The sequence below is a fragment of the Dreissena polymorpha genome, chromosome 11, assembly GCF_020536995.1.
Source record: "Dreissena polymorpha isolate Duluth1 chromosome 11, UMN_Dpol_1.0, whole genome shotgun sequence".
Taxonomy (NCBI): Eukaryota; Metazoa; Mollusca; class Bivalvia; order Myida; family Dreissenidae; genus Dreissena; species Dreissena polymorpha.
The window spans coordinates 51,507,400-51,531,288 of record NC_068365.1 but is presented as its reverse complement, the minus strand read 5'-3'; the positions used below and the strand labels follow the sequence as shown (position 1 = coordinate 51,531,288).

General features: G+C 34.5%; 1 protein-coding gene across 1 annotated transcript in view; it reads left to right on the top strand.

The window, feature by feature from the left end:
• The first annotated feature begins 676 nt into the window (after nucleotides 1-676).
• LOC127850252 (palmitoleoyl-protein carboxylesterase notum1-like) overlaps nucleotides 677-23,889 on the top strand; it is a 42,407-nt gene continuing 19,194 nt past the window's right edge. Inside the window, exons 1-3 of the mRNA XM_052383133.1 lie at nucleotides 677-1,269; nucleotides 19,456-19,508; nucleotides 19,855-19,956. Of these exons, the coding sequence (XP_052239093.1) occupies nucleotides 998-1,269; nucleotides 19,456-19,508; nucleotides 19,855-19,956 (427 nt within the window). The 5' untranslated portion in view covers nucleotides 677-997. The remainder of the gene's footprint in view (nucleotides 1,270-19,455; nucleotides 19,509-19,854; nucleotides 19,957-23,889) is intronic.

Genomic DNA, 23,889 nt, shown 5'->3' with positions numbered 1-23,889 from the left:
TGACAATCTAACCGGACCTGTTTGCGGTATGTCTATCAAAGAAACGAGGATGCTTACAGATGTTAGTCAGAATGTTGTAGTACTGTTTATTTGATAGCGAGACGCGAAGGTATCGGACGCGTAACGAACCGATGTCACTCGCGTGGGAAACAACTCGCTGTTAAGATTACTATCAGGCTAGCCTTTAATCTCCGTTCAAAGGTAAATAGTGCTCTTTGATGTTTAAAGCGTGCCAGTTGCATATAAAAATACGAGCGGTGTTTATCATTCATAATTGCTCGAACTGGTTTGTAAGAAGGTGGCGAAACCCTGTGAAGAAAATACGACCCAGTTGGGATGCATTGGCTATTTTTTGTTATTTAAACACTACCGTTTAATCGCAGTGCGACGGAGATTGGAGAAATAACTGGGTCTATATAATAAAGGCGTGTTTTGAATAATTTGCGACCTGTAGATTTGGACGCTAACAGGCGTTTAATGCGGCTTTAAGCTTCGGGCTCATTACATTCATTATTAGTTGATAGTGTTTTATAACTCATAGTACCATGGAAGAGTGCAAACGTTCATGGATTACCAATTATTAAAGTAATTTAACTTCAGATAGCTTGAATAGTTTATTAAAATTGAGCGTTGCGATTATTATTATTATTATTATTATATTTTGGGATATATTACATTTAACATACAAAATAAACAAAATAACATGGTATTTCTTAATACATTTATCATGATAAAATGTTAACAGGTTTAAATAATCGCCAAAACACTTGTAGTCGGTCACATTGAACGTTTTTTAATGCATACAACGGCTGGATAAAGTATGTGATACACACCTTTGATGTACCTATAAAACTGTGGATGCAAACTACATATTTTATAGAGCTTTATTTCACATTATTATATAAGATGTTCACCATGTAGTTCGAAAAAATCGATCATATAGATGTAAAGAAAATGACACAAGGATATATAAAACAGAACATTACTACTTAAGAAAATGCGGGATTGTGAGATTCGATTGTTATGGATTTTCGCGACATGTGCACTAGCCATGGTGACGTCATATTCAATACATGACCACAGGAGCGCTAATGACATCAATTTGGATTTTGAGCAGCTCGAGAAGCTTGGCAAGACGGACAGTTTAATAAAAGCACTGAAGGAGATAGCCCAGAGCTCTCACGACTGCGGTGTCCGAGATGTCCCAAAACTGCGCCGGAAGTTCCTGTCCAACGACTCAATCACGTGCAATGACGGAACCCCCGCCGGGTGAGTCTAAGGCCCTTATTTTTACAAAGCTCCTCAGTGTAATCTAAAGTGCATTTCTCTGAAGATTATAAGCAACTACTAGAGCAGCCCAATATTATTAAATTCATTTAAAGGGGAATATTGACGAATATACGTTTATAAATTTCAAAAACATATATTTATATTTCGTCAAAAGTATTAATGAAATGGTTGCTGAACAAGTATAACTTTATTTATATCTAAATAGTGCAATGTTTATTTAGGAATAAAAACAACAACACGTTGTCTTATTGACACTACGCGTGTGCGGGGAAATAAGTTATATTATTTGTAGTGAAACAAATCGTTATTAATGAAATGTATATACGTACACATTCACACCGTTGATAACGTATTTCAACAGTTGCACAATTCTCATGGGAGTGCACAATTCTCATGGAAGTGCACTATATTCTCTAGGCGTGAGTTCTAATCCCAAGGATGGGCGTGAAACATACAAGTATTTTTGGTATGGTGTAAATATTTTGCTTAATCAAGATGAAGAAAGAGAGGAAGGGAGGGAGGGATTTAGGGAGGAAGGAAGAGAGTGAAAGAGAGTGTGTGAATCGTATTAAGGGGAATACCTTTGATACCCCCATTCAAATGTGTAGCCGTTCTTGTACAAGCATTTTTCTATGAGCACAGTTTAAACGTGTAGGTATATCTCGACCACATTTTAAACTACCAGTTATATCTCGGACGCATCTTTATGAACCGTTTGGTGAACATTAATGATGTTATGCCACATACAAATACAAGTCAAAATTGAATATTAATTCTTTGAAGTTTCGTGAATAAAACCCGATATTGGTCCGAGTATGCGGGGATGATAACTTGTATTGTTTCTAAATCTGTCACGTTACATAGGTCACGGGTAACGACCAATTAATTGACTCCGTAATGCCCGTGTTTAATTCTATGAACATATATATATATATGTGTGTGTGTCGCGTTCTGAGAAAAATGGGCATAATGCATGTGCGTAAAGTGTCGTTCCAGATTAGCCTGTGCAGTCCGCACAGGCTAATCAGGGACGACATTTTCCACTTGTATGGTATTTTTCGTTTAAAGGAAGTCCATTCTTACCGAAAATCTTGTTTAGGCGAAACGTGTCGTCCCTGATTAGCCTATGCGGACTGCACAGGCTAATATGGGACGAATCTTTACGCACAGGCATTATGCCCAGTTTTTTCAGAACGCGACTCATATAAAGATAACGAGATGCGAAATTGTGGACAGGAATTTTAAGAATGGAATTTTTACACTACGAGAGGATGATGTGTTGTTTTTACATAACATATCTATATCGTTTTTACGGTTGTTCCGAGCACGGGCGTACAGAAGTTGTATTAGTATTATATTGTAGTTACGTTTGACTTAGTTGTTGTTGAATCACAAAGTGTGCTCTGATGAAACTTGGGCAGAGAGTTTATCTTGGAAATATTTGGACCTAGTTCGAATCCTGATCAAGGGTCCAAAAACTTGGTCATTAGGTTTCTCTCATATTAACCTGTTTTAACTCTATAAGAGCCATATTTTAATTTTGCCAGAATGCAATTCTTGATACTATGAATGCCAAGTTTGATTCTGACTCAAGTGCATCCAACACCTAGGTCACCAGACCAAAAGCTAGAAAACCATTGCTACCACGATATAAGCCTTATTTACTTATCTTGACAATATTCTGTTATGTTATTTTATCTTGAAAATGTCAAGGCCGTATTTGGATATGGGTTAAGTGGGGTCCACAACTAAGTCACCAGGTCAAGTCTTTAATAATTGGTGCGGATTGAACTTATGTGAGTGCATAAAGGTCACCGCGTTCCTCTTGTAGTAACTAACCCATTATTTTGCCAAATGCACTAGATAAAAAAAAGCAGAAATATAAAGCACTGAGCAAGATCACTTTCATTTCAACGGAAATATTTATGAAAATACATGCATTTGTTATTATTTTTGCGATGTGAGACATAAGTTACACGTATTCAAATATTATACTGGAACACGTAAAATAAAAATAAAGAGGTCACAGTGTTCTTAACACAGACTTTGAACGTCGTTTGAGAAACAGCTGAAATCGATTGAGTTTGACGTCGATTTATCAAGCAACGCACGGTGTAAGATCATTGCTTCATCATCTTAGTGTTAACTTTACATAAAACTAAACGTTCTACTCTCACTGTTATGTCCTCGCGCTGTTAACGTTCCACGCTCAGAAGAAAGCAGCTATAGATTTCTGACTATTTAGTAGCCGTCCATAAGATTAGTTTATTAAAGGTTGCGAAACACAGAAAAAAATCCATGTTTAATCATGGTTAATGTTTAGTTATAATTTAGCATTTTATAAATTAATGTAAAATTTATACTAAATTTAGAATTTAGGTATTCTAAGAAATAAGAGTGAGCGAAGCCGTGGCAAGAATCACAACCATTAAACGTCAATCATGTTCTATGCAGTATGCTATTAATCCCATACAACTCATCTATTATATTAAACAACTTACGAAAAAATTACATGTTAAGGTGCATACGTTTCAACAGCAGAGGTTTCTTCATTTATGGCGATGCATCGCATCGAATGTTTCACAGAAAACGCCACCAACAATCGCTTGTCATATATCCGTAATGCTCGTCCCACACAGTATTAAACAACGTCACTATAAAACGCGCTTTCTGCATAAGCAACATTTTATACAACCTCAGTCACGGCATGACATACACATACATCAAGCAATGCATTTGTTTCACCCTTGTTAACCTGCACGTTCTTGCTTTCCACCGTACTCATTGCTACATCACCATATCGCCTCTACGATTCTTCAACGGATACAGAGGTGAAGTAAGTTTCTCGCGAACGCTAACGCTCTATTTACCTGCATGTTTCACGACCCAATGCCGAGGTTTATAATATGTCATGTTTTGCAAAAACATATATACTATTATGATAAATATGCAATCACTACATACGAAAATAATATTCAAGTCACTTGAAGAAAAATGTTTATGAAGGGTGTATTGATTTTGTTTTGTATCAAAGCCTAAAACTTTATACTTACAGTAAAAGATTGTAGTGGGCCTTATAAAACTTATTTAAAGTATGTTTCTTGCAATCCATGTGCAAGGATTATGACTAGTTCTATTTAATTCACTATTTATTACAAGAAATGTACATATTGTATTATATTACAAATGAAGTATAAATGTATTCAGTGCAGTTTTTGGACTCAGTTAATGCTATATACATAATATTCACTGCGCATGACCGTCTTTTGATGCCAAAAATACATAGCTTATGTATATATACAGTAAGTGCCAAAAGCATGCGATGCAAAATACTAGTTTAACTTATTTCACGGGACACATATCTTGTAAATGTAAATGTATCTCTTATTGCAAAGACACGTGTAGTCAAACCTACGTAGCAAAGAACATGCATGTCAAAGTGCTTGGTTAACCCGAGTTGCAAAGAAAACGTATTGAAATGACTAAACAACATATTGTGCGCATAATGCTTATATTTGAAGGATGAATTAAACTCTTGATGCAAACAAAACGTATAATCAATGTGCTCTTTTCATCACTGTTGAAAAGAACACGAATCAAAAGTGATTGGTAAAACAATTGCAAAGAATACGCATCATACGTGATTGGTAAACAATTATTGCAAGGAACACGCATCAAAAGTGATTCGTAAACAATTGTTGCAAAGAACACGTATCAAACGTGAACGGTAAATAATTGTTGCAAGGATAACGCATCAAACGTGATTGGTAAACCATTATTGCAAGGAACACGCATCAAACGTGATTGGTATACAATTGTTGCAAAGAACACGCATCAAACGTGATTGGTAAACAATTGTTGCAAAGGAAACGCATCAAAAGTGATTGGTAAACAATTGTTGCAAGGAACACGCATCAAACGTGATTGGTAAACACTTGTTGCAAGGAACACGCATTAAACGTGATTGGTAAACACGTGTTGCAAGGAACACGCATCAAAACTGATTGGTAAACACTTGCTGCAAGGAACACGCTTCAAAAGTGATTGGTATTAAACAATTGCTTCAAAAACATGTGTTTTCAGAGTTCTTATTGTAAAGGATATTCAAAGTTTTATTTCAACTCTTATTGCAAATTATATTTTAACGTACCTTTTTAATATTTGTTGCTACAAACACATGTGCCCATTGGTGTGATTAATACGTATATTCAAGAGCTAAATTGACTCTGTTGCAAAGAACATGTTTGACCGTGTGCTAGTTTAACCGTTTGGTGCATCGAATTTTAAATGTATTACACCAATGACAATTTGCATCACTTCCATGTAGTTTACCAATTGACCTGTTATTTAAAGTCATTTGATTACTCCAGACGGTATAATTTCATTGGTGCATTAAAAGCATATAGTTAACAATTGCATATGCTGTCAGTCATTTAAACAGGGAGCTATGTTGACGACTTTAACAACGAATAGTGCAATAACAACAGTACGTTCAATTAAGAAATATATATTTGTATACTTAGGTAGTTTATGATTTTCAAGAACAACTAAGATGTTGCCATGTCGAAAAAAGAGCAACATACGCAACATGAAGAACATCATTGTAATAGTATCATACAGCAATGTAATCGTATTAGAGATACTTTATCTAAAAAAAATTTTTTCCTGATTTTCTTTTAATAATAATCAGACATTTTGGAGTTTAAAAGTGACAAAGAAAACCGTAGCTACAGAACCTAAGCGTTCGATTTTGAAACGTAACCTTATTAACAGGAACCTCGTCTGAAATATATTTCTTCCGAGCTTTCTCATTTATTTTACAAAATCTTGTTTGGACGTACAAGCGACAATTAAATCAAACCCGTGACTAAATCAGAAAGTAAAATACCAATTTACACGCAATAAATCAGACCTAAACACACAGCATCATAAAGATGCGTTATTTTAGACTTCGCTTTATTATGTGTTACATTTAAAGTCGAAATATCACAGGCCGTCGAGATATCACTGACAGTTAAAATATCAATTACAGTGGAAATATCACTGACAGTCAAAATATCAATTGCTGTGAAAATATCACTGACAGTCGAAATATCACAGGTAGGCGAAATATCACTGACAGTCGAGAAATCACTGGCAGTCGAAATTTCACTGAAAGTCGAAATATCACTGAATGTCGAAATATCAATGGCAGTCGAAATATCACTAAATGACGAAATATCACTGGCAGGCGAAATATCACTGAAAGTCGAAATATAAATGACAATCGAAATATCACTGGCATTCGAAACTTCACTAAAATCGAAATATCACTTAATGTCGAAATATCACTGAAAGTCGAAATATCACTAAATGTCGAAATTTCACCGAAAGTCGAAATATCACTAACTGTCGAAATATCTCTGGCAGTCTAAATATCACTGCAAGTCGAAATACCACTGGCAGTCGAAATATCACTTGCAGTCCGAATTTCACTGAAAGTCGAAATATCAATGGCTGTCGAAATATCACTGGAAGTCGAAATATCACTGAAAGTCGAAATATCACTGGCAGTCAAAATTTCACTGAAAGCCGACATTTCACTGAAAGTAGAAATTTCACTGAAAGTCGAAATATCACTGGCAGTTGAGAAATCACTGGCAGTCGAAATATCACTGAATAGTCGAAATATCACTGAAAGTCGAAATATCACTGGCAGTCAAAATATCACTGACAGTTGAAATATCACTGGCAGTCGAGGTCATGCTTGTTCTTTATAAAACTGCTTAACATGTTACACAAATATTCATGGTCTTCCATAAACTGAGCATGATATAACAAATTTATAAATATTGCATAACGATGATCAAAATATGACGATATATGATGGTAAGCTCCTAAACCCTTTGATAAAAGACAAGATGAAGTTAAAACTTGTTTAGGCTTTATTTAATGTGTCTCAAATAGTTACAATTCTGTTGTTCCGGTTTGCATCAAACAATTCATTAGTTTAAGTGTTATTACATTGAAATCTAATTGCTATTTTAATTGAATTGTTTTTTAGTGTTTTTAATTTAATTGTAATACTATGATTTCAAATTTTAAATATATATATATATAGAGAGAATCTGGCACGAGTTGTCATATCATACCATATTTTATTAAACGAGTTCAGGAATTTTGTTAGTAAGCGAGCCTTTGGCGCGCTTACTAACGAATTTCCTGGACGAGTTTAATATAATATGGTATGTAATGACAACGAATGTCAGATCTTTTTTATCACATGCTTTTTAATGAGCAAATTAAATAAATATTTATGCAAACATAATGATAAATCCCTAAAGTTTTTTTTACATTTTGTGACGTCATTTGACGTTGCAACGTCATTTCAGCAAAATAACAAAGTGCGATTGGTCAATCGAACGAAAACTAAGCCAATGAAAACGCTTTTAAAGTATATTACACATGTGTAAGATATAGAGAATACTAGGTTAGCGTTGAATACAGAGAAGTTTATGTTGCGAGGCTTAGAACGCCGGGAGCGCGAGCCTTGGCGAGCGCTTTCGGTGTTCGAGCCGAGCAACATAAACTCCTCTGTATTTAACTGAAACCTAGTATTCTATTTATCCCATTTTTTTCAACGTGACATTTAAAATAAATAGATCTAATAACCGTAACAATAATTTTAATGCATGTGCGTAAAGTGTCGTCCCAGATTAGCCTGTGCAGTCCGTACTGGCTAATCAGGGACGACACTTTCCGCTTTTATGATATTTTCTGTTAAAAGAAAGTCTCTTCTTAGCAAAAATCAATATCGCCTAAATCAATATTTATTTATTTCAGAAAAAAGAAATTCTCAGCTAAAAATTATTTTTTTTTTACCCCAGGATAATTAACATGTTTGTAATTATAAGCGACCTTTATCTCCGATCAAAGTGACAACCTATCTATCGCTACGACGTCATAGATGGTTACATTGTCGCTACGACGCCTTATCTGGTAATATAAGCGCTAAGAAAAACAGATGGTTGGGGTAAAATTATTATGAACATAGGTCGAATAAATACAGTTGGTGTAGGGTGTATAGAAAAGCAAAATAACAAAGTGCGATTGGTCAATCGAACGAAAACTAAGCCAATGAAAACGCTTTTAAAGTATATTACACATGTGTAAGATATAGAGAATACTAGGTTAGCGTTGAATACAGAGAAGTTTATGTTGCGAGGCTTAGAACGCCGGGAGCGCGAGCCTTGGCGAGCGCTTTCGGTTTTCGAGCCGAGCAACATAAACTCCTCTGTATTTAACTGAAACCTAGTATTCTATTTATCCCATTTTTTTCAACGTGACATTTAAAATAAATAGATCTAATAACCGTAACAATAATTTTAAGTTATTCTTAAAAGTGCTTAAAATCTAACGAATGCAACCATGCGTAGTGATATACAATGTATTTGTTCTGGTACGCAAAATAGTCTTTAAAAAAATCACACAAAAACTTACAACGAGAAAAAACATCACCATAATATGCCTCGATTCAATTTTACGCAGCATGCACATTTTAATACACTACGACCGCGAAAGGAGGATCTTATTAATTTTTTTTTCGAAAGAAAATGATCAAAATCAAATAAGGCGGCGATTGCTCCTGACAAAATGATGTCGATGCCAACTTACACACAGAGTCGTTCTAAACATAAATTATCCAAAAAAAACTACTCGCCTTATTTGTTCGTGGACGCTGCAGATTTTGATGGCGTCTTGATCTAGCCTTCACATCCTTTAGTTTGCGATCCAAACACAAGATAATCCGTAAAAATAATATAAAGTTTTGAAACACTTATTGCAAACGGGTTATTCTTACTGAATAGACTTTCTTTGATAAAATCACAAAGTTTATTCATCAAAGAAAATACCCTTACATTTACTTACTTCCAAAAGCAAAACGAATAGACTACATAACCAAAATACACACCATCCGTGTAGTCCGTGCACGCGACAGGTATATCCCACAGTGTTGGAGACAGGCTAGTATATTTCATAAGGTGTTATACCGTCAATGTCTCGGTGAAAATGGGATAAAAAAATATTCGTAATGGTAATATTACATGGGAAACACGGTATGGCATGCGATAAACTTTAATGTTAAATAAAAATAATCTGGGGTACATGTGGGGTTTGAAGCTAGAACCTATTTGGGTCCTTACTGCTTGAAATTGAACGTCACAAGGCGGTGCCACAGTTTTATTCATTGTATGGGAGCCGTGCTCTGTGAAAAGAGGGTTTAATGCATGTGCGTAAAGTGTCGTCCCAGATTAGCCTGTGCAGTCCGTACTGGCTTATCAGGGACGACACTTTCCGCTTTTATGATATTTTCTGTTAAAAGAAAGTCTCTTCTTAGCAAAAATCTAGTTTAGGCGGAAAGTATCGTCCCTGATTAGCCTGTCCCGACTGCTCAGCTATTAGCTATTAGTAGTGGACGGTTTTGTTTTTGCTCAAATGCGCCAACAACAAATATGATCTCCTACGAATGAAGGCTTATTAAATAAATGCAATTACTGGCATAATTACGATATAGTGTTGGGTCTATTTTTGATCGCTCACAGAGAGACGATTAAGAACGACACAATTCGAATCCGTATAATATTTTTGTGACGATGTCTGTTAACCCACCCTTAGTGTTATCAAATAATTAGGGTGGTGACTTATATTTACATGCGGTTCTGTAAATATGAAACAGAGTATAAGAGCATTATAGTACATTTTCAAATATTGCAATAGGTGCTCATCTTCAAACATATGACACAAACAAATAAACAAATAAACCAGAAACATACATCGCGTTTTTGCAGTATTGTATGTAAACAGAACGATATGCGGCACACCAGTTGAGAATGGCTGAGGTCCATATACTATTGGGGGCTGCCTGGCTGGTCACTATTCTGCCATTTGGCCTGAAGTGAGGTTTTCTAATTCTTAAATAGTTACACTTATATGAATATAATAGTCAAAGCGCACGTTTCTCGATATATAGTATAATTAGGATGAGACAAAATCTTTATCATCAACTGTAATATTGACAAAACGAAAAAGGCCTATCGCCAATATTGATAGCTGATCTATATAAGAACTTGCTTTGCTGTAAATATCAAAGAAACCTTTGAAGGGAGATGTGTAGATAGTTTTATCAAAATAATTATATAGAATCCTTAATATTTCGATAAAGAATCTGTATAAAGTTAATGAGCTGTCAAAAATAAAGAAAAACATGATTTGAGACTACATATGCGAGTTTGACAAAGTTCCAGAATTCTTTAACTATACACGTAATAAAGTTTCATTGCATACCATACATTAGAAATGTGTATGAACTCGCTGCAATCTGGGTTTGGAGTGCTACCAGCTGCGAACGCAGGTCTATTTGCAATTCCTATTAATGTTTTACAAAACCATAACTTTGCAATATATTATATATTGAATGGTATATTCTGATATATCATTATGTTTGTAATGTTACTAAAAACTTTTAAGTTGTACAAGTTATGTTTTTATATTTGTTTGGTAACTTCGTTTAGTTATTGTCGCTATATTGTCTCTTTGTTAAATCATGTATTTTGAAGGCTTGCTCGCATAACAACTCGTAATAAACTGTTCATTTCAAATTAGCAATACGCAGTCAATGGTAGCAATAATGGTCACAGTGCGTGTAAAATACATCGACAACAACTGTATGAAACCACCTTGAACTTCCTCAAGATAACACGACCATTAATAAAACAAATAAGTAGAGAGTCACAACGTTAAACGAAATGTTTTAAAGGAGAACTAAACGCATATTTTCGCATTTACTTCATGGCGTATCATTAGAAGTGGTAAGTATTTTATCTAATCTTGACATCAAAGCCATGTTTACGTTTTGATCTAGCGTGTAAGAAAGGCTACATACTCTAACATCTTTGTTTGTCGAGGTCAAACATTCGACATTTAAAGAGACACTTAGTGATAAGGTAGAATTCTGAAAATGCTGTTGATATTAAAAGGGTTGCAATACTGTTTCGTGTTCATGAACCGGACTAAAAACATGAAGATAATTGTGTTGGATTGAGTTGCAAACAGACTAGCAGATAGAAATTTTGACTTCAATGCGTGTCCGTTATCAAAATTAGTAAGATAGACCTGTTAGAGATAAAAAGGAAATACTATTAATATGTCCTCATATGTTACCGCGGTTGTCAGGTGAACGTTATAAGACTAAAATTATTTGTGTACAGACGGGAACGTGTGGACAATATGCAATTAAAATATCCACGAAAATGATGACATTTCATTTTGGGCACTCCAAAGTGGTAGTGATACGAAATGATGTGACATTTTGATATTTCAAGCATTTTTTAATCAAATATAGAAAATGTTGTTTAACCCTGGTGTTCGAGAATTGAAAAAAATCAATATCGCCTAAATCAATATTTATTTATTTCAGAAAAAAGAAATTCTGAGCTAAAAATTCATTTTTTTTTTACCCCAGGATAATTAACATGTTTGTAATTATAAGCGACCTTTATCTCCGATCAAAGTGACAACCTATCTATCGCTACGACGTCATAGATGGATACATTGTCGCTACGACGCCTTATCTGGTAATATAAGCGCTAAGAAAAACAGATGGTTGGGGTAAAATTATTATGAACATAGGTCGGATAAATGCAGTTGGTGTAGGGTGTATAGAAAAACAATTTTAGGAACATCTTATTATTGAAACAATAAACCCGAAATTGTGAATGTGTATACTAGTACATTCATCGTATATGGCTCTGTACATTCATCGTATATGGAGAGCCAATAAATTCACGTAAAATAGTTGAACAACTCTTTACTTCCGTAAAAAATATGTCAAAAAGTTATAAAAAAACGTGCAAACGAGCGAGCTCCGTGTTATTGTCTACACCAGTTTCACGTGCGAACAGATGAAACCTTATAATTATACCCCACATGCTAAAGCGTCCAATCGTCACGGATGAATGATTTTATCGGTCGCTCGCTCAGAATGTAGTCAAATGATCACACATACAATTTTTAATCAAAATTTTAACCTATAATTGAGATATTAAAGTTGTTAAAAGTGTTGCGCTAGAAAAGTCTTCAAGTGTTTATAGACACGTCATATATGGTTTGTGAAAGCATGGCAAAAGTATCTAAACGATATACACACTGTATAAAGAATCTTAATCCATTAACCCATTTATGCCCAGCGTCTAGAAAAAAGGACTTTGCAAACAGCGTAGACCCAGATGAGACGCCGCATGATGCGGCGTCTTATCAGGGTCTGTGCTGTTTGCTTAAAGGAATTTCTGTAATGAATATTCTAAATATAGAAATACATATACAAGACTTTCATAATTTTGGAAATAAATTGATCCAATTTAGAAGGATGGGAGAGTCCACTAGGCATAAATGGGCTAATAAGGAGGTTGAAAATCAAGCAACCAAGATGTGGAGAAGAAGAAAGATGAAAAGCATTTAAAAAAAGGCTGAATTGTGTGTTAACGGTGTTACATTTGCAAATATAGGTGTTTTTTGCCAAAAGCGATGCGTGGAAATGCAGTTCATGACTACAAAAGTATATAAAGGTCTTGTGAAGTGTTTAGAGGGTGACAGTAAAAGGAAGTGAACGGACACACATGATACAACATGCTGGTAAAAGGATGAAATATATGTTGTCCAGAACAAAGAAGTATACTTATAGGGTCTGAAGAGCGCGTTTGATCGTTGTACGATGAAATACGAATTGGAGAGGAAAACAACATAAGAACCTTTACGATCATAGGCCCATACAGTCCAATTAAGTTGAATTTACCCAATACAGTAATTTAAACTTGTATTTCAAAGCACCAGACAAGTGTTGTCTTTTTATTACTTTATTAGGATGTTTAATAAAGGCAAACGTACCCGTGTATAGTATAGAGAGTGGTCATTATAACTCAGATCAAACAGCAGAAATCTAAAGCTAAAGAGAAGCTTTCGTTGCGTTGATACAAATTAAAAGACACGGCCGCGTGGCGCTATTTTGGTTAATAGTAAATTAGAGTCGAGAAGATAGATTACTTCTGGATGACAAAAGATCAAACAAGGCTTTCTCTTAACATCTGAGATATAGAACTGATACCAGGTGTTATGGGGTGTGGAATTCTTTAACATCTTAACATCGTTAAAGCTGCACAGTGCTAAGCTTTAATTGTTCTTTAAAGGTGTATAAAAGGGATATTGTTGTTGTTGTTGTTTTTAATTAAAATATAATCTAAATTTGTGTCGCTTGTGTGTTCGTAATTGGCGTCAGCTTTGTATACGACGACAACACACAATCCGCGTTTTTATCTGTACATTTTTAGCTAGTTGTTAATTAAAGTCTGTATATGTACATATCAAGCTGCTTTTTAACATTTCATGGAAATACATTAACTATGTTTATATCTTTAAGTGCGGGCTATAATGTCCACTGGTCGAAGAAATAACTGAAGAAATATGCATTCTTTATTTAGCATGAACATTATGTGTTTCTATTTATAAATACTGTAATTTTAGTCCATGCCATGCTCTCGTCTTATGGCACATTAGTTAAGGTAGACGAAACCCGCAATAATCTTAAATATATCCTCCTCCGAAAAGAAGTTTTATTTCGTAAATAAGAAACATGGCTGTCGCTTCGAATTAAAAAGGTGTCAATATTGTTAAAAATAGATTAATGAAGGGCGCGTAGATCGTAGAGACTATTACTCGAGACATTAGTTCATCCGTTATGGTCGTATTTCCTTATTGCAAAAAATGTGCAATCAGTGTCAATCAATACAGACATGGGTACTTTTGAACACCCCGATTTGACAAAGTTTGTAACAAGATGTAACCAATTTGTAACTCAACCCAAAGTGTGGAAACTGTTGGAACAATTGCACCATTGTTTATTAATTAATGTATTTCTTTGTTTTGATTTATTGGATGTGCAAATACAGACCAAAGCAAGAAAAAGGCTATTATACCGATCTTAAAGATGCAGTAGGCAAATATACCGATCTCAGAGAGGCATTAGGCAAATATACCGATCTAACAGATGCAAAAGGCAAAAATACCGATCTCAAAGAAGCAATAGGCAAATATACCGATCTAAAAGATGCAATAGGCAAATATACCGATCTCAAAGATGCAATAGGCAAATATACCGATCTCAAAGAAGCAATAGGCAAATATACCGATCTAAAAGATGCAATAGGCAAATATACCGATCTAAAAAATGCAATAGGCAAATATACCGATCTCAAAGAAGCAATAGGCAAATATACCGATCTAAAAACATGCAATAGGCAAGTATACGATCTCGAAGATGTAATACGCCAATACACCAATCTAAAAGCATGCAAAAGACAAATATTCCGATCTCAAAGATGCAATAAGCAAATGTAAAGATGTGAAAATATTCAATAGGCAAATATACCGATAGAAAATCATTTAATAGGCAAATATACCGATCTCAAACATGCAATAGGCAAATATACCGATCTCAAAGATGCAATAGACAAATTACCGATCTTAAAACGTGCGATAGAAAAATTTAGCAATCGAAATGCATGCAATTGACAATTACAGCGATCTCAAAGCATACGGAAGGAAAATCGGCTTGTAAGTCAAACATAAATAGCTTTAAAGCATTGGATCCAATTTCGGACTGCAAGGCGAAAGAATCAAAGACTTATGACGGCTTCCTCAGCCTTTCCTAATCTCTTACTGTTGGCGCCAAAGTTAAACCAGTCTACGGTTCATAAACATAATGAAGATTATAGTTCTGAACTGCTATCAAACGATTATCCATTGAATCCAAAAGGCGAAGTCAATCATTGGAGTAATCACCTGTCTGGTGCTGAACGGGACATACAAAAGACTACATCAAATGCATAATAATCATACAATAAGAGATGTCCAGAAGGTTTCTTTAATGTCACTCTATCTAAATGTCATTGCATGTATTGTATGAAACCTATTTTTCATAATTGAATACACTTCTTAACACGTCTTCTACTGCAACAGTTGACCGGGAGAGAAAATACGTGTAGTGAAGATAAGCATAATATAAATAAAGATAATATTAAAATGTACAAATATATCAATATTTATATCACTTGACATTAAAAGTTCATTTCGTGGTTCACTATTTAGTAATGGTCGCAATTTATAATATATGTTTCACGTCAATGACCGATGAGTATCATTCATAAAAAAATCGTCAGGTGTAATATACGTAAGTATTATAATTATGTATTTTCTATATAAGCATAGTTCATTGCATTTAAGATACGTACGAACCATTTTAATACTAATAATAACGATTTATTGTACAAAACGGGCTGTTTAATGTTTCCATAATCTCGTTGACCTGTGAAGAGCTTTTGATTTCCTCATCAATGACCGCATACATGTTGGGTAAGCACACACTCCAAATTGCTAATCACACTCGACAAACATTTAAGCAACCTTTCCTTTATTAATACAATCTAATGACAACGAGTATAATTGACCGCAGCGACAATAAAAAGTAAATAAGAAAAAAGATCGAATTTGTCAGGAAGAAGCGATACGCCTATATGTTTTGTGTTTGAAACAAACAAATGGTTTATGTATCAGTAAGCAAGGGCTTGCCCAGGGCGTGGTAACATCCAATGAGTCCTCCTAAACGAATTAAAGTATATTGGAAGTATGGTTTGGGTAAATAGGAATGTGTTTATTTAACATTATTCTCGTTAAGACCACTTATATGGTAAAATGAGCCATTGTTCAAAACAAATTAAATCTCGATATTTCAAATTAGCCGTGAACGCTCGAACAAATTGATTGCAGCAAACATGCAACTCCTGTCCCATTATACGGTAGCGTTTAAAGCAAATAGCATTCCCTTCCTTTTTTAGAATCGCAACCAATGAATACTTAATAAATATAATGCAGTAGCATAAAATAGTTAATAACCTTTAATCCTTTTAGGCTTAAGTTCGTGTACCCCGAAGTACTAAAGATTAACATTAAATTTCCACAGCTAGTGAAATTAACAAATTGACGAATCCGCCAATTTCAATAATGATACACTTAATCCGTTTTAATCACCGGGAGGGAACGCTGCCCATTTTACGCTGTTCATTGATAAATTAGAAAACGAATGTTTGTAACCCTCTGATAGCGATCTTAATTATTAACTGAAGGTTAAAAAGTGAACGGAATTTGAAAAATACAAAAATCAGATATGTCTATTTGCACGCAAGCCGACAACTCCCTCCACGTCAGTCAGGACGACACAAGCACGCTCCTATCGGGACTGTAATTCTGTTGAACATTCACTTATTTTTGTTTTTCTAAATACCCTAATGAAAGTTATATCGAATTATAGAAATTGGATACAGTCACGCTATATAGGTGATTTACTCTAAATCAGAATACGGAGTCACGGATCATTTAACCTTTTCAGTATATATCGGTAAACATTTAATGATAACATTGTTGCCTATGCGTATAAAATGAGCCATATCGGGTCTTTTTAGGCTGGGTATTGAGATTTGTAAGTCCGACAAAAAACGTGCAATTCTAGTATATGCCAATCATCATATGCACCTTTTCGATTTTGCGTCTACGAATTCCTGTTGCGTTTGAAACCTGGATGAACAGAATAAAAGGGCATAACGGATGCTAATACAGTTTTATATTATCAACAATAAGATTATCGCTCAAAAATATGTATTAAATGGTTGTTTAACATGAATGTCTCGAGTATAAATGCTCAATACAGTGTTTTTTTTTAAACGTTGTCCCGATGACACATTTCGCGAGTGCGGGAAAGATATAAGATGTATAATCTTTATGAATGAGTATGAGGTAAAGCTATACGCATGCGCAATAGTGGTAACACAACTGTGATTTCGTAAAATTCTTTATCAAAGTGCGCATATTTTCTAGCATTGAGTTTGACTACCAATCGAGGCGTATTTTCCGGTGGTGTGTATTTTTTTCGTAACGATTTCATCAATATATAATTGATGCTATAAAATATATGCGTTAAAAGGACTATTGTGCATTTATTTAAAGTGTCCATATTTGTAGTTATTCAATCGATTTGCCCATTTAAAATATATTTGCTATGAAATAACATTAAATAACAATATTAGCTATGAAATAACATTTAATCACAATATTAATAATATATATATAATAATATTATTATAATAACAATTACTATAATGATAGTAATTATTAATGATTTGAATAGTTATGATTTCGTTAACGATACGCAAAAATGAAGCGGTATCAAAATTAAGATGAAATTGAATGTAAAATGTAAAGGTAAAGGTCTTTTTTATTATAGTGAAAGGGCCAGCCAATTTGGCTTATGAGACACCTTTGCGTGTATACCATGTACCTCCCAACTCCTATCACTATGCCTGGCATAACGCTCGCGGCTCACGAGCCGGCCATATCGGAACAAGTCTCATGACAAACATCAATCCTTCGACAAACGCTCATGGGGCTCGAACCTTCCACCTCCAAATCCTGAGGCGGACGCCTTATCCACAAGGCCACGGCGATCGTGTACATAGTGCACATTCCTCAACGCAAGAATAGAGAATAAATATTTGAGGAGTTCATTAAATACTTACTTAATTGTCAAGTGAATACGCGCCCATTAACATTCTTGGTTAATCTTCTTGTAAATAATCACTAACAACAGGTGTATTATTACAGTAACATTCTTGCGGATAAAGGCAATCAAATTAGAAAATTTTTTTCTTGTTAAATATAACAATTTTGTCACATTATGCAAAAATTCAAGGAACAAACAAATTCCTCTTGACAAAAATGGCGAGCGTTCGGCTTTATTGCCAGCGAACTTCTACTCTTTCGATCATTAATAACGAGAAAACGTCACCATAATGACGGCTTTCCGTTTGTACTGGTAATAATTTCTCCGTTTTGGCAAAGTGCTGCTGACAGTTACCTTTTGTCTATTTGTAACGTATATATTTCATCACTTGAAAACCATGAACCACAGAAAGTTAATAACATAACAAACGTGAAATAAATGAGTACAAAACAGAAGCATTGTCAAATACGTTAAATGCGCAATTCAAATAAATAGACGTGGTTTCGAGTTCTGACGTAATACATACATTATCTGTGCTATGAATGGACACTATATAACGGATGTCGTATAGAGTCAAAAGTTCGAATAAAAAATTGATTATGAAAAAATACACTCTTTGAATCCTCTTTTTCAGATGTCGAAATTGACTTAGAAGCACATATAAAACAAAAACCAATATTATCGAAAATGAGAGTATACTTCATATTGTCCATTTTCTTGAAACATTTCTGATGTTTTTTACAGACCATTTGCAAACATCTGTGTGTATTTGATTCATATTTCACGTATAACAGTGTTAACAAAACAGTTTTGACATTGGGCGTGTGTGAAGATTGATGTATTTATATGTATAGGCACTGTTTTGTGAACTATTCAAAAATAAAACAATGCATGCGGGGCTTCCTGGTGTTTTTTTTAAACAAATATAATCATAAGTGCAATAAGAATTGGCTCAGAAAACACGCATTTATCATATTGGCTGCAAGATTATTCATTCATAATAAGCATATGAGACAATCTGATGACAGCGCATAATTTGAGTCGCGTTCTGAGAAAACTGGGCATAATGCATGTGCGTATAAAGTGTCGTCCCAGATTAGCCTGTGCACAGGCTAATCAGGGACGACACTTTCCGCATAAATTGGATTTTTGCTAATTAGAGACTTCATTTAAACGAAAAATGTCATAAAAGCGGAAAGTGTCGTCCCTGATTAGCCTGTGCGGACTGCTAATCTGGGACGACACTGTACGCACATGCATTATGCCCAGTTTTCTCAGAACACGACTCATTTGATTAGTACGAACATGAATATTAAGTCAGTTTAAAAACGTTTAACAATCGTTTTTACTTCTTATTCAAAGTGATAATAACCCATGAATTATGTTCTACCTTCTATATTAAGTTGCAAGTAAACGTACGGAACGGCCTCGTAAAACAGTATTAAAGTTTTGTATTTGATTCTACATTTAGACGATGACTTGCTTATCCGTCTCTTTAAACGCCTTTGACGTTTTCTTTGCAGGTACTACATTCGAAAGTCGTACGGTAGTAAGAAGTGGATTGTATTCCTCGAAGGTGAGTGCACTCTTTTAAGAAGATGCATATTAAAGTCAAAAGGCACAGGAACAAAGATAGTTTTGCAAGTATTTTAAAACCACCGCCTTATTATCAAACTGGTGATAATGGCTTATACGACAGCTAAAATATGTACTCCAGAAATCTTGTCAGAATCGTTTCAGTCGATGGTCGCGAATTATTCACGTCAATAAAACACTAAACAATCAACAATGTTAACCGGTTTTCTGTATCGAGGACTGTTGTTTTTATGTTTTTTGGGGACTTTCGTCTCTTCGTTGCAAAAGCGTTGTCATCTTCTGGTTTTCACAAGTCTTTTCGGCTGAGCTTGCCTGCTTTTTGACAGGTGGTTGGTACTGCTTCGACAGTGTCAGCTGTCAGATGAGAGCCAGCACAGACGGAATGCGTCGCTTCATGACATCAAAGGGATGGCCAAAGAGAAAATCAGGTAGGTGTATTGAACCTTGTTGCCGGAATCGAAGGAACAGATGATGCCAATAAGGTTTTTGTTACTTGCTTATTTATCTGGCGATCATTTCTTCTTTATGGTTTAAATGTTCAATTGATTAAGGATAACATTTTATAATGAGCTTTTCGGTACACGCAAAACCTGTATAGGAGAGTCTTGCTGAGTTGAATATAATTGAACACACATTTGTTTGAATTTATCTGAGGCGCAATTTTCTGAAAGTCATTCCTAGATGAACATACATTTTTTATGAATTATTACATTGTAATGTGTTTGTCATTTGCATGTTCTGTTTCTTGATTTGCTAAAAAAATTCTTTACAGAGGTTTGTTTTTAACAAACTACAATTTCCAACTTCAATTACATGCATTACTAATATTACCTTTGTGTATCTTGTGTACAATAAAGTATTTGTTCCAACGCATGATCTGATAGATGAGTTGTCAAAAGGTGTGAACATGCAATTCAGATTCATTAATCAGTAATTAAATGTATATAAAAATTATCTCTGCTGTAAACTTAATTAATAATATTTATTAATGAACATCATAAACGAAAGACACTAAATTACAGAGCGAATAGTTAAGGCGAAAGATTGGTTATAGTAGATAATTGATGTCGGCTGAACTTCAAAGGAAATATCAAAGGGCACAGACATGGCACGCTTAAGCAACAACACTTGTTGTAAGGTGGGAACATTTTTGAAGACCACTTTGATCCTGATAATCGTAAATCTGTTAGGAGGATGTTTCACCAATCTAAACATTACAGGCGAAAAAGTAGTTTCGTCAGAACCAACAAAGGAAATTGTGTGATCATACGCATTAACCGTAAGCGATATTATGCAAAAAATAGTTGTTGTAAATAATGCAAGTCTTTGATTTTTGTAATTACAACTACCTGTTATAAGTAGGCATGCCAGGTATTTGCCAGAATTCATAGGCATGAGACAGTGCGCACTGTAAGAAGACCGATTTTCTTAGAGCGGCTTCCATCAAAGAGGCTGTGTGTTTATTTCATGAATGTCATAATATTGGGAATATCTATAGACGTTTTACCATTCACATTCATAACACCATTTTGAAAAACTATTAAATTAATAATTATCCATTAATATCGTTTTGTCTGCAGATTTTTTACCATTAGATAACATAATCTAGTTTTGCAACTGTGTCAATAATTTATATAAAACACTAAACTGTTTTATTACATACATATTAAATGTGAGTAAGGTAAATTAATCTTGAAATAAATTGATGAATTATCAGTTATGAAATACTGTGCACTCTTTTTTTCCATACAGTCTTTGCACATGTATTATTGTTTTGGTCATTTAAGAAACGTCATTAATGTTTATACAGAATGAAACTGCAGCATTTAGAAGGATTTGTTCGTGATGCGCCATTGGGCGACATATTTATAAGAAATGGTGATTATAAGTTAAAATAAAATTTTATTGGTATGCTGCAGTTGTTAGACAGTATGTACTGGTATGAGTAATTCGTTGCTTTGAACTTCGGACACCTTACTGGGTCGTTAATTGGCCTGTTCTACGCTGGTAAAATAACCATACTGTCCGTGATTGTAGTGAGTGTATGCAAGTACATAGTTGCTTGCTGTTTTCTCCACTTTGATCAAAAACATTGAAGACTGAATATGATCACGACAAATAGCGCTTCTCAGCTGGAAGTAGATTTCGCAAAAATATCTTCAACGGAAGAAAGCAATACCTACCAAAATCCATTCAATGAATCACCACTTCATACCGTCTTAGCTTGAGAAATTGATAAACGCAGGTTCACAAAACAGCATGAACTCCGTAATCAATAGATTTTTTATTTAGCGACAAAAGCTACACGACTTATTTCACACTTGTAACATCATTTCCCGCACAAAATGATATAACGAGAGCTTTTGATCGCTTCCCCGCCTTGTTATTGTTAACCCACTACCGCGGCGCGTAATGGAATGTTTTCAATTAAATTTCAGATTTATTTCATTAGGGATTTAAACTTGTAGTACAAATTGATTTCTTTTTTCATTGATGTGATAATTTGCTGTGTTACATGAGACAAGCTGGGCTTATGGTTCGTATTACATTGGATTTACATTAAATCACCAAAAAGGCATTTTCATCATGAATGAAAGTTTAGGTCTTGCGGTTTTTCTGTTAGAAGACATCCGTTAAAAATCAAATCAATTAGCTTTTAATTATCAAGTGACAAATTGAACTTAAGAAAAATGCAGTCTGTGAAATGAAATAATTTTCTATGAATACATGTTTTATGTCTAAATACCATTGTATTGTATTGTGAATCGTATCATATTTTAATGTTCCACAGTTAACACTAAAATTTAATAAAAAAATAATTAAATTTAATTTATTAAAAAAATAAGAAGGCCTTTATCAATATTCTTACGTATAAATACGTATTATGTAAAAATACATGAAAGAAATTGCAATTTATTGCCATGCATGTTGTGTTAAAGTATTCACATTCGGATAACTGTTACGAAAATCTTCGTTAATTCCGTTCGATGTTTATTTCTTCTACTGGTAAATAAGTACCGATAGCATTTTCGATTTTTTTCTATGTTAATGCTTGGACATAAAAGTTTTCAATATAATGCATTAGTGTACAGGTCTTATTTTTAATATACGGTTGATATCCATAATAACAAAGCTGAGTGACGTTTAAGTGGTATTTCTTTAAGAGACTGGTTCCATTTTGGCCAAATGAAAACTTAACCCATTTATGCCTAGTGGACTCTCCCATTCGTCTAAATTGGATCAATGTATTTCCAAAATTAGGAATTTCTAGTATACTTATTTCTATATTTAGAATATTTCATACAGAAATTCCTTTAAGCAAACAGCGCAGACCCAGATGTGACGCCGCATTATGCCAAGGCCTTTTTTTCTAGACGCTAGGCATAAATGGGTTTAAAACAAATGTTAAAGATTAAAAAGGTATGATCGCATCATATTTAATCAAGCAAAATAACGTTTCAAAAATGTCGGTGAAATCAGCCATCTGCGGGACTCCCGCGCTGAAATAAAAAAGAAAAATGTCAACACTTGACTGTATCAGCCACATCGCACATTGCGACAACATTGCAACATCATAAACATTTACATTGATTACAGAGTGTCGTGTCGACTCTTGGCGTTGCCCTCTAATTCGATACTTCCATCAGCATCGGTTCGTCTTATCTTTTCTGTTACACCGAGGAAAATGTCCGACATTTCAAGAGATCAAAGAAGCGTCCTAATTAGTGACATAGCAACATAAACACCTATCATATAATGGAAATAGCTTTTTGACAAGATGTAGATTAAAACCTGACACTCAAATGCTTCCGTGAGCGTACATTTATTATCTAGGGAAAACTTCAAAGGGGGAAATCAATTATTGCTTCAATTTAAGGTTTCTAACAGGTGTTATCGGAGTATATTCTATTGATGGAGAATATGCAGTAGACTAGCATTACGTATTTAAACGCGCTGAAATCCGCGAATATCACCATTAAACTTTTTTACGGCGTCCCTTTATTGCTTACGCATAAACGTGATCCACAAACGCTCATCATTGCATACACCAGCGTGACATATGTGCACCGTTATATATTTAGTTCGTGTTTGATGCACCGAATTATTTTCCAGCGAATCGTCGTTCGTGCACTGTTAGAATTTGACGTTGCGGCCATATTAAATACAAAGTGCCGTACTGATGGAATGTGTCGTGAATGTTTTTTTTGTTTTTTTTTGTAGTCCATTTTATAGACATTAACCGATTTTTGTGTGGTCATCTACCTAGTATAAGTGGCCATTGACCTATTGGATTAACCCATTTATGCCTAGTGGACTCTCCCATCCCTTAAATTGGATCAATTTATTTCCAAAATTAGATA